At 37.2% G+C, this 12,587-nt stretch overlaps 1 protein-coding gene across 1 annotated transcript in view; it reads right to left on the minus strand.

The window, feature by feature from the left end:
- LOC108229736 (ephrin type-A receptor 6) overlaps positions 1 to 12,587 on the minus strand; it is a 58,331-nt gene that overhangs the window by 8,463 nt on the left and 37,281 nt on the right. Inside the window, exons 9-12 of the mRNA XM_017405413.3 lie at positions 2,553 to 2,677; positions 2,164 to 2,326; positions 1,776 to 1,881; positions 539 to 606 (exon numbers count right to left, since the gene is read on the minus strand). Of these exons, the coding sequence (XP_017260902.1) occupies positions 539 to 606; positions 1,776 to 1,881; positions 2,164 to 2,326; positions 2,553 to 2,677 (462 nt within the window). The remainder of the gene's footprint in view (positions 1 to 538; positions 607 to 1,775; positions 1,882 to 2,163; positions 2,327 to 2,552; positions 2,678 to 12,587) is intronic.

Consider the following 12,587-nt stretch of genomic DNA (forward strand, 5'->3'; position numbering starts at 1 on the left):
GTAAACAAAGGTTTTTGCTGCTGTTAAACTCTCTTGGTTCTCTGGCCTTTTTTCCACTTTTCCACACTGTCCAAAAAAATTTACTTCATCACATTTATGACATATCCAATGATCTTTTCACCAGCTTTCTCTGAAATACTACAAATTATTCATGCCTGCAGTATTTGTAGTATTAAAAATAGACAGATGTACACATATTCCTAAACCTTGGATATTTCTTCAGAGTTTCCGACTTTCTGCTCTGTTTTCTCCCTAAGACTGTTAATGGATAAACCACTGAGAAGTTCATGGAAATTCAACACCCATGTGTTAGAGCAATAAAACAAAAGTACAGATAGATGTTAATGAGTTGCTTGCTTGTTTATTTATTTAGATGCATAAAAAACCTCAACTCTTTCTGTTTAAATTATGGGAGCAATAGCAAAAGGCACATTATGTCTCCTTCTCTGCCAGTGACAGATTGGCTTTTGGACAATCCTGAAGCAAATTTATTATAAAAGAATACTCCCACAAAAGGTAAAACCTTTCTATACAGTACCGTGACCGCTGTGGAAGCGAGTCCTCTTCTCCTCTGACTTCATCCTGGCTTTAATGTATCCCTGACACCTGTACAGGTGAACCAAGGTGGAGAAAGTATAAGAATCATCTCCTAAATCACATGAAACTGCTGCCTGTCCTCATTGTCTTTCAGCTAAATACAACTCTATTAGTATTTCTCACTGAAATAATCATTTACTGACACTATTTAAAGAAAACGTCTAACAGATTTGTGAAGTAAAAATGGATTCTGTCAACAGATGCGTCCTAAAATTATTGTTTCGTGTTTTGTTTTGTTTTTTCCTCTCCTGCCTGTAATTTCATGATTAGTCATCTGCTTTGCAAAGCTGTCTGCTCCAGAAGCAAAACTGAGACAAACACTTCTGCTATTTTAGGATTTTTCCAATGTTTTAGCATTCATGCTGATTCATGTGTAAAGCTTTGAACAGACAGCATCCAGGGGAGAGTTTCTGTCTCAGGAACAACCAAACACAACAGAAAAATCCTCCTTGAAAATAAATACAGTAGCACATTAAAATTAGAGTCTCATGTAAATAGCTTTTAATTCACCTTTGATTGTTTGGTGTAAATAAATTTGGTTTAACAACACATAAACATTCAGATAAAATAGTGTAAAATCATTCACGTGTTGTGAATTTTCTGTTTAGAATTGAGACACGAAAAAAGCTCAACCAGAATCTGAAGATTTCCCACATCTGCTCCAACCAATACAAAGAACAATAAAGAAATAATGTCCATTCTTTAGTTGTCTTGATTGTTTTTGTAAAGTGAAATGTAATGACCCCACCTTGGAGTTCATTCATTTTCATGTTATTTTTCAATTCTGCGCTCAAAGACGAAGCCTAAAGCTTGTATCACAGTTAAATTTAAACAAATGATCTGGATTTTCTGGTCATTTTTCATAGCTTTTTAAAGATGTGCCTAAATGATAAAACCCCGTTAACTGGGGGCGATGTGAAGACAACAGACGAGGCAAACTTTTGGAGGTTAATGGAATGGAGCAAACTGCTGGTACATGCATTACATGCTGGGTAATTAGGCAGAAAATTGGTTCAGCCATTTGGAAAATAAGACTGTCTTCTTGGTGGCAAAAAAAAAGGAGAGAGTCCATTAACAGATTTCAGGTTGTAGCATTACTCTGCAGATTATGAGATGGAAAAATGTGTTTGTGCGCATTGGTGTTGACAATGCGCAAAGGAAAATAATAAAAGTCTTACCGTCCAGTGATGAGGAGAAAGAGGGTGAGGATGACCAAGAGGGAGAATCCTCCTACAGATGCTGTGACAACCACCAGGACCTGACCCTGATCTGCGACATCAGGATCTGAGAAAAGAGAGACGAAGGTTAAGGTTAAAATGAAAGAAATAATTACAAGAGAGGAAATACAGTTTCCCTGATTCACTTCACAAAGACAAACTGTAAAATGTATGTAGGAATTTGTAGCATTGTTAATTAGCTGCAACAATTCAGCTCCTCTGAATTTGAAAGTATTCTCCAAGTTTCATTAATTTCATAACTCAGTAGTAAGATGCTCTGCAGGGATCTAATTACAAATCTGATTAAAATATGTGCCAGTTCATGTAAAAACAAACGCTGACTTCGTACCCTCAGCTGCTGTCGCACACTCAAAGTTCGGGCTGTAAGCCGTGAAGCCGGCAGCAGTGCGAGCGCGCACGTGGAAGACATAAACAGTCGAGGGTCGGAGGCCCGTTACCACCACGCTGGCGGCTCTGGTCCGTGTTGATGAGTAGCTCAGCTGCTCCTGCTCCTGTGGAAACAAAAACAAAAAAAGGCAGGAATGACAAACAGAATGTTGGCTCGTTAGATAAATGGGTCTGTGTACAAATCAGTTATGACCACAATGTCTGAACCAGGCACAGAATATTTGTCTTATTATCTTGACAAAAGCAAAGATTATTTCGTTTTTTGGTGCCTGATTATTCTGTGAGCAGTGAGTGTCATCCCAACTCTTGTTTCCTGACTGAATGATTTACCTTCTCGTAATATTTGACTTCATAGTCCAGAATCTCTGAAGGTGGCGGTTCCACCTCTGACCAGGAGAGGGCGATGCTGCTGTAAGTGGCCCAGTCTTTCTTCACTATCCCCAAAAAAGCAGGACCTGAAGTGTCCCAGAGAGAAGGATTTTCAGAGGGTTAAATAATAATAGAATAAATGTCCTCTTTGTCAATTTTAAAATATTTCTAACAGATATCCAACGAATTGTTCCAAACTGACAGGAGAGAATGAAATAAATAAAGCATAAAAACTCAAAAAGTTCCACTTCTACTTGTCAAATTAAAAGCTTTGCATTCAGTGAAGGAATGCACATCACCCACAGAGTTCTAAACTAAGATCATCTCATGATGAGAAGCTGTGGTTGTTTTGGTCAAACCTTGAAAACGACATTATGTCCAACCAGCTACAATGTGTTAGCACTCAGAGTATGTGTTGGGAATTACTCTCAGCTACTGCCACACCGAATTCTGTCTCAATATCTGTGAAATGTGCTGAATTGTAGCCATTTTTCTGTTGATGTCGATAAGCTGTGGTGGCCATCTTGAATTGGGGTGACTCCAAAAGTTAATCAAGTTGTAAATCAACTTCCAGGGATGACTCTAAAACAGTTCGATTAAAACTGCTTCAGTGGTTCGTGTGATATTTTGCTAACAGACAGACAGGGCTGACGGAAATAGTTATTGTTAAAGTTTTAAGCAAAAATATTATCTAATGTGTCGAGCTCAGATTGTGTTGTGAATGAGGCTTAGCAACTTCCTTATCAAATTCTAGCTCTTTATTTGTAAAATTAATTACCATTTTTGTGTTTACTCAGTTTACTTCGCTTAAATGGGATTAACTTCAAAAATGATTCAGTTGTAGAAAAATCAGGGGTTCGTGAGATATTTTGCTTACAGTACAGACAAACAAATAGAGCAAAAACATTATCGCCTCTCTCCTTCGGTGAAGGGCGATGAAAGGGACAGCTGACTGAGTGAACAAGTGACCTGCAGAAGTGACAGCAGTCATTAAAAAAGTTCAGGTATTGATTCAAACATTTCAGTTTTTCAAAGAAGGAAAGAAAGAAAGAAAGTTGCCCAACGAGCATCTGAAACAATCTTTGCGAGGAGTGCCTGGCGCTACATATTGTCCTGTATATCTTCAGCCTTCGGCTTTCAGCAGACAATCCCAGACAGCTTTGAGTAATGGTGGCAGTCTGAGAGAAAAATACTTTAGCTATCACAGCGGGGAAAAGGGAGGCGTTTTCTACCAACTTCAGCATAATGTGTGACTACTTCTGAGTCATTTTTTGGTAAACAAAGCCACCAGACCTACAGCACCTGCAAAACATGTTTGACATTATCTCTGAGTCTGAGCGAACAGTTTACAAAAGGCTGCCATAGACATCGCAAAATCACCTTCCAGAGATTCAAATATTTACCATCAATTATTCATAAAGGTGCTGCTTGAACAAAATATGGTTCGGCAAACTAAAAGATCCCAGCCCTCTGCCGTTGCGCTCACTGTTTGAGAGATCATGATTAGAATAGAAATTGAGAAGCAGGGGTGTTTTAGCATGTCTCGTTGCTGAGGGAAGCAGATAACCTACAACATGCATAAGACCACAGATTGGACGAGGATGCGTCGCCACATAAGTCAGATGCTCCGGTGTGCAGATCCAACTCTCACATCTCGTCAAAAAGCCAAGATTTCCTCCCCGACGCAGACTGAACACTTTACACTTCAGCTGCTCAACAAATAAGGAGGAGGGAGAACTAGGGCACACTGAAAGCAGAAATTAAAGGAAAAATACACATTAAATTAAAGGTTTAGCATTCTTTGAAGGACCGCGTATCGCCTGCCGCCTTTTGTGCAAAAGATTTAAACTAAGATTTATCTTATGACAGAGTTAGAGCCTTGAAAATAATGTTATGTGCAATATCATGAGATATGTGTTAGGAATGACTCTCAGCTACTACCACATCAAATCTTAATTTGATGCCTGTTAAAATAAAAGAGTTAAAGCCATTTTTGTATTGGCCAGTTGTGATTAGCTGCAGCGAACACCTTAAACTGTACTAAGTCTTTTATGAAAGGAATAATTAATTTGACATCTACAACCGATTCACTTTCAGAGTCAGCCCAATTCGAGACAGCCACCAGAGTTTATTGAGCTTAGCTAACACAAAACCAGCTAAGCTTCAGTGAATTTTACAGGTACTGAGACACAATTAAGTGTGGTTGTAGCTAAGAGTCATCTCCAACACCTACTTTAAGTTCTAACAAATGATGCAAGATTAGGTGAGCTGATAATGCATTACATTATTTTTAACACAAGCCAATCTGAGCTTAATATTCTGACATGAAAGGCAGACAGTGATATGCATAACTTTGGGGAATTCTTGGCTTTTATTGAATTTATGTCTTCATTTCTCTAAGGTTTAGAAACAAGGCTCAGCGTGGCCTATAAGGGGTTAACTTTAACCCACAGAGGCAGAAGACGCAGACGATTTAATTGTCGTGTTGACAGTTTGTCAAAATATGTAATATCATCAAAACTTTAAAACTGTTAAACCAAACACAGTCCTGGTTTGAGGGAATCTGTGGAAAGCAGATTTTTTCCAGTTAGTGTCACCAGGCAGATATGTATTCATAGCCTACTTAAAAGACAGGGATGTTCCTGAGAGTCACATTACTAGAAAGGATTTATGTCCACAGAATACTTATTTTATTCATGGGAGAGAAACAGCTAAACTTTAAGATTTTTTTGTGCATCAACAATTCTTTTGAATCTGAGAAAAATCCCTAACAACCTTCTGTGCTCTTATGCAATAAGATATTTTAGGCTTTGCACAAATCAATCTGCTCCCTGCATACCTTCTGGTATGGACGAGCAACTCAAAGAGAACAATTATCATCGTTTAATCATAGTTCATTTATCTTCAGTTAAGAAAATCTATATGTATTAGTTGGTTTATTGGGAACATGTAAAAAAAATAGGTTATCCCTCAGCTAAGGGTGCTTAAAAAGCTGAAGAAAAGCAAGAAAGGCGAGAGGATAGAGCGAATGAGCGAACAGGGAGAGCTGTGAAGAAATCCCACGAGGTTGCATCTCCCCAGCATCTGAGCATAAAAATAGAAGACAGCTTTATTCCCAGAGCAGAGGGGATGAAAACAGAGGGGAAAGAACTGAAGGAAGGGGAAAAAAAGAGCAAAGTACGAGAGAGAACCCCTCCCAAACAAGGACACCAAAAAAAAAGTGGAAAACATCACTTTAAACAGAAGTCAGCAAGGGCCGTTTTGAAAAGAAAAAAAAAATATGTTCCAGTCAGTAAGAAAAAATACACAAACTGCTCAAGATGCAATCAGTGTGAAAGAATATGAATTAATTAATTAATTTAGTGATGACCGACACCTTAACTGTGATAAAAGTCCATAAAACAATTACTTCTCTGCTAATAGTGGGCTTTAAGTGAATTCTTTAAAGTAAAATAAAGATAAAAAGAACTGTGCATGATTTTGATTTAGTTTTTTTCAATGGGTGAAAATGATACATAATGTATAAGAAAATGAAAATGCAGTAGATGTAATATTCCCTTCTCCTAGCAAGTTTTACCTTTGACAAACTACTTTGGTAGCCGCTAACAAGCTTCTGGCAGAATTCTGGCTGAATATTTAATCACTCTCTAAGGCACGAAAAAAAAAAAATATAGTTCAGTTAGAGACTTTTAAAAATGCTCAATTTTCCAAAGACCTTAATAATAACCTTCATTTGTTCTAAAACTCGTGTGGTGTGTGTTCTGAGTCACAACATCTGTCCAGGCTGTGACTGACAGAAATCAATCCCACAATGTTTTGGTATTCTGCCTTGGATTAAGGTTACGTTACGTTAATAGTAAAGAAATAGTTCTGGTTTCTTGAAGTGTGGTTTTAAAGATGTGTTATTAACAATTATTGGCAAATGGACTGTACTTATATAGAGCCTTTCTAGTCAACTCAAAGTGCTTCATAACACAATCTGTGCCCTCATTTACCCCCAAACACACATCCACACAGTATTCTACTACATCTCTACAACACTGATCTGAATACATCATTCTATAGCATCTAATCAATGCTTTTTTATTCATACATCAGAGACAATGAGGGGTTCAGTGTCTCACCCAGGGACACTTGATATGCATGATGGAATCGAACCTCCGACTCTGTGGTTGGAGGTTGACTGCTCTAACCACTGATCCACATCGCCCCATCTCACCTGTTATAAATAGCTGTTTCAATAGTTTAAATCTCAACCAACTGATAAGCAGGAATGTTATCATATTTATGCCAGAATAACCATGTAAAGCAGCTTTAAAAAAAAGAGTTTTCCACAGAACCCCCCTTTAAAATAATTTGAATTATTCCTTTAAAACTAGTGCTTTATGTTAAAAAGTGGAAAAGTTCAAATCTGCATTGAAAATCCTTAACTGTAAAAGTGTTCTGCTGTTTGAAATGTTAACTCTTTCAGTCACCACATTGTTGTTTCTAAATAGTAAACATTATAGAGGGTAGGGGACAGGTGTTTTTTTTCCATTTTGAACAATTATTCAGTCAGGTGTTACAAAAACAGACAGATTACATACCTGATTCTAAAGTGATGGATTTTATTTTTTTTTCAGGTTCTGGCTGCAAATTTGTAATTAATCTTCTCTCTCCATAACACTGTAATTAATTTATACACATTTGTTACACTCTTTTGTTGTATTTATAGACACAAGTAAGGATTGCAACTGTTACTACATCACAGCCTTCAACATATGAATGATAAAATATCATCTAAACTATAAAATATTTTGGCTCGGAACAACAGTTTTTAGAGATGTAGTTTGCATCTAAATATAATGACTGAAATGCAGCTTGCATTAGATTGTGAATTACAACATGTTTTTTAATATATTTCATTTTTAGGCTTAAAAATCAGTTCATGTTTTTCTAATTGCAGATGGATTAAAGTCCATTTTTTTTAAAGATTTCAAAATGCAAGGCTCAATTTTAGGCTCCATTTTATTTGCCTTTTTTATTGAGCACACTAGGATAAACGGTGAACTTAAACATTGTTTACAGTAAACATGCACTAAATAAATCATTCCAGTTCTTCAGACCTTTTTACTTGTATGTTTGTTTCAAAAAGTGATGCTTGAAAAATGTGATCTTAGTATAGGAGTCAAAAATTCCAATGTACTGCATGCTGGGACACAAAATAATAACTCAGTAACTCTGGCATTGCTTTGTAACTTGTTAGAAGGAGACTTTTGAATGAATTTAAATCTTGAATGAATAATATGATTCCAGTTATTAATTTGCATTTCAATCTTTTCCTCTGGGACCTTTCTAACATTATTTTTTTTCATATGTAAAGCTTACTTCTAACACAGAAAAACATCTATATTTGCAGTTGCCCCCTTTGCTCCTTTTGTAGGAACACATTTCTGATCTGTGCAGCAAACTCCTTACACAAATTTGTGCTGACTTCTCAATGCTTTTTCACAGAGTGCTGCAGTGAACTTAGTGGGAGGAATCTTCTGTGACAAATGCTTTGCTGAGCAACAACTAGCCCACAGCGAGTTCTGAGCAGAGTGCAGCTCACTCCTCATAAATATAGAGATCATCCTGCTCACTCAGCTCCGCATTGCTGTTCTGAGAGATGTTTGAACGGCAGCTGACCATCATCAGACAACCAGCAGTCTACTGCATGGAAAAATTAGTTCTGCACAAAGAACTCTTCAATAGGTATTCCTGTGATTTCTGAGAATTAACATCTAAGCAAACATTGCTCAAATCTTGCAAAACTGAATGAATAATTTAATAAATTGCATCATGGGTGCTCAACGAAAAGGTTTGCATCCTCAATGAGCAACAGAAAGCCAGTAGGGAGCATCGTGAAAATGAATATGCATGTCTGTAGGAGGTGCATGTGTGCAAATGTCATATTTGTATGAATTTACTTGCCTGCTTGTTTGCACATGTGCCTCTGTGTGTCTGCTTAGAGCGTGTCTGCTGAGGAAAAGCAGTTTGACAACTTAATCCGGCCTAAACACCCTAATAGGAACATTCCCACAGGCTGCCTTTCCTCCTCCGCTGAGATTATTTTGCATTCTGACATCCTCCCATCAGTCTAGCTGCCTTTGCAGCAGAGAGAGACTGGAATATGCAGAGACACATATACACCTGACATGCAGCTTTCATGAGAGGATGACAGCTTATCAGCACACATATACAGTATATGTCTAAAAATAATACCTAAATGCATTATTTTTTGCTGCGTACTAGAGGAAAATTAGCCATGAGGAATGCCCGCAGGAGGATAAATACGACTGGTGATATAACTGCTGCAATCTTTTATTGATTTAGCAGCCAGGTTCTGCCCATTGCTGCAAAAGAAAAAAAAAAAAAACGAGTAAATCAGTTCAACTAAATGCAGAAAAGTACAATAAATTCTTAGAAAAACACTCAGCTTCTACCATTTATAAACACAACGGGAACATTTGGCCGTGCTGAATAGTTGACAAAAAAATATAAAACAGCTTTTTCATTTTCTCCACTCAGTCTTGTTTCTTTGCAATCTCATATTGACTGGATCGTTTGTGCTGCATCAATCTCAAAGCAATTCATTGCTTTTGACTCAAGAAGCTGCTGTTTTCTCCTTTTCACGTCTGTAATCAGTGCATGGCCGCAGAACCTTTCGGTAACATTGGTAGACAAATACTATTTATTGGCTATGAATCAATAATCAACTACAGGATCAGAAACTTCGAGTCATTGTTGTGTTGGCTGTTTGTGATTAGCTGGAGCGGCCATCTTGAACTGGATTGATTCCTAAAGTTAATCAGTGGTAGATGCACACATCCTATGATTTTTTTTTTAATTTTTTTAAGTTTCATTTAAACTCATCCAGTGGTTCATTAAATATTTTGCTAACAGACAAACAGGGTGAACAGGAGACTTAAACAAGAACTTGTGCAAGGTGTAGCACTCGTAGTATGTGTTGTGAATGAGTCTCAGCTACTACCACGCCAAAGTTTAGCTCAGTATCTGTAAAAATGACTGAATTTTAGCCACTTTCGTGTTCTCTGAGCTCGGTTGGCTGTGGTGGCCATCTTGTACTGGACTGATTCCAAAACATAATCAGTTTCAGAAAGTTTTATCAGGATCGGTGGAGACGGATACGAACCCAGAGTGCAGACTCATAATATAATAAAACTAATTTATTAAACCTAAACATGAACAAAAACAAAAGGCTGTCGAGGCGGCAACACAAAACCAAAACTAAATCCAAAACCTCAGGTGGGAACAGAACAATCAGGACAGGACCAGGAACAGACAGAACTGAACAACGAACCAGCAGAGAAGTGGAGTAAATGACCGGGTTTTAAGCACAGAGGATAATGAGTAATTGGGCACAGGTGCGTGATAATCAACGCTGACAGGTGGAGGTGGGCGTGGCAGAAAAACCAAGTATTGACTGAGGGTGAATGGAAGATACAAAAACAGAAAACAGAGACAGCATAAAAATGAAACTAACAAAGATAACTAACAAAAACATGAACAAAAAACAAGAAAAACCCAAATCCTCACACGTTTATATAAAACTCATTGACTGATTCATGAGATATTTTGCTAACAGGCAGGCAAAGTTGACTCCAACAGGTCAAGCCAGATGTCGCTCGATCCAATGTTGCTCACGGTGTACCTTAGGGATCAGTTTCACCAAATTTTAGCTCAATATTTGTAAAACTGCTTGTGTAATAGATATTTCCATGTCTTCTAAGGCTGATTAGCTGTGGCGGACATCTTGAATTGGATCGACTTCTAAAGGTAATCCGTGTTAGATGTTCATCAAATGATTACTTTCTCAAAGGTTCAATAAAATATATACAGTTATTAACGACATGTTCTGCTAATGGTGCAAACAAATGAGTACACACACCTACAAAGGTAGAAACATGATTGCTCCACCTCTGGCAGCGGGTGAAGTTAGATCAATATCTGAATAAAATAATCAAGTCACAGCCACATGAACATGATGAGATATATCTGAAGAGTTTCAAACTTAGCCAAATATTACAAATTGTTTACTGACAAAACCAAGTTAGAGCCATAGAATTATGTTACACATGGTGCCTTAAAACATTTGGTTTGGTTTAATTTAAACTATCGATTCAATTATATTCATATATTGCTGTTAATAATCATGTCAGTACTGATGAAAACTCATGATTTATTTATTCAGCATAAAGAAAATATTTAGACTATAACAAAATTTGAGTTTGAGAAATACTTTTTTAAGTTTTAGGACTGCAAGTTATTTTTAATACACATTTTAGAAACAAAAAAGCAAGAAAAACACAAATATCTAAAAAGTATGTGGATAAGAAACAGTCTTCTGCATTCGCATCAGGGTGCAGAACTTTTCAATGTTTATTTATGAATGTGATGATGACAGGAGAAGGACCCAGATGCAAACAGCACATGGAAATAATAAATAAAAAACTGGCTTTACTGCATAAAGCCAGGGTTAGGAACACAAACACAAGAGACAAGGACTGGGAAGAGGAGACGAATTTAAAAGCAGGCTCAAATCTCAGAAATTCCAAAAACATTCTAATGATAGTGAGGATCGTGCATAAACAAAACCAGGACCAAAGAAATATAAAGATGAGCTTAAGTCAGGGGTGTCCAGTCCTGGTCCTGGAGGGTCACTGTCCTGCATGTCCACAACTCATTTCAACTACTGGAGAAGTTTTAATGAAACTTGCAGAAAGTAATCATTGGATGTACAACCGACTACCTAATTCAAGATGGCTGCCACAACTCATCAATCTTGGGCTATAACTCAGATATTTTTACAGATATTGAGCTAAAATTTGGTATGGTAGTAGCTGAGGCTGATCCTCAACAGATATTCTGAGCACTGACAAATTACACAAGATCTTTAATAAAAATATTTGCAATTAATTATTACCCACTTCACAAATCACATGATGGATTTAACGAAGCATTCAGGAATTAATAACTGAACGTACATCTGTCACCGATTATTTTTGAGGCCAACCCAAATCAAGATGGCCACCACAGTCAACTGACCTTAGAAGATACAAAAAATTACTATATTTCCGTCGGTTTTACTGATATTTTTGCTAATATTTAGTGTGGTAGTAGCTGAGAGTTGGTCACAGTACATCATTTAAGTGCTACTTATTGTGTAAGATTTTCAGCAATATCTGTTGGGTTTGACCTCGCTTGTCTGTTAGGAAAATATCTCCAAATTTACTTTATGGATTTTAATGAAACCTTCAAAAAGTAACGCCTGAATGTACGTAAATCTAAAGCTGATTAGCTTTTGGAGTCACCCCAATTTAAGATGGCTACCACAGCCAATTGAGGTTTTAACTTTGTCACTTTTACAGATATTGAGATGGAATTTGACGTGGTAGCAGCTGAGTCACTGACAACAAACACTTCTTTTTTTTTTTGTTGCGATTGAGCAAAACAGCTAAAACTCTCAGTATAATTTCTCACCAACAGAACAGTTAGATCTTACAACAGCCTAAATCCCATGAAAGGTTCCAGTCAGCAGGCATTACTTCAAGGAATGTTATGCATTTAATACCTTTTATGTATCTGTTCATTATCATTTTTGTGCATTCATTATTTTCCTGTTTAGGGTCACAAAGGCGAGATTTTTTTCTTCATGAGGTAAATTTCTGTTAATGTCACTTTCGCTTGGGTACGATTTTATTTAAGTAACGGTCTTTTCTTTCCTTGAAAACATTTTGCTCACATTCTATCCCTGTTTAAAATGCTGATGCTGCAAAGCAAACAGCCATTGTACAAGGGATCAACTTCATCTAGCCAGAGCTGGAAGGACCTGGGAGACCACAGGGCTTCCAGCAGATGCATAATAAATGCCTGATGAATGGGATCAATGCACAAAAAGGTGGATGTTCTTCAGGCATTTATTATTCATAGCAAGCTTCTCCCTGCATATGAGAG

This window comes from Kryptolebias marmoratus, linkage group LG15 (assembly GCF_001649575.2).
Source record: "Kryptolebias marmoratus isolate JLee-2015 linkage group LG15, ASM164957v2, whole genome shotgun sequence".
Taxonomy (NCBI): Eukaryota; Metazoa; Chordata; class Actinopteri; order Cyprinodontiformes; family Rivulidae; genus Kryptolebias; species Kryptolebias marmoratus.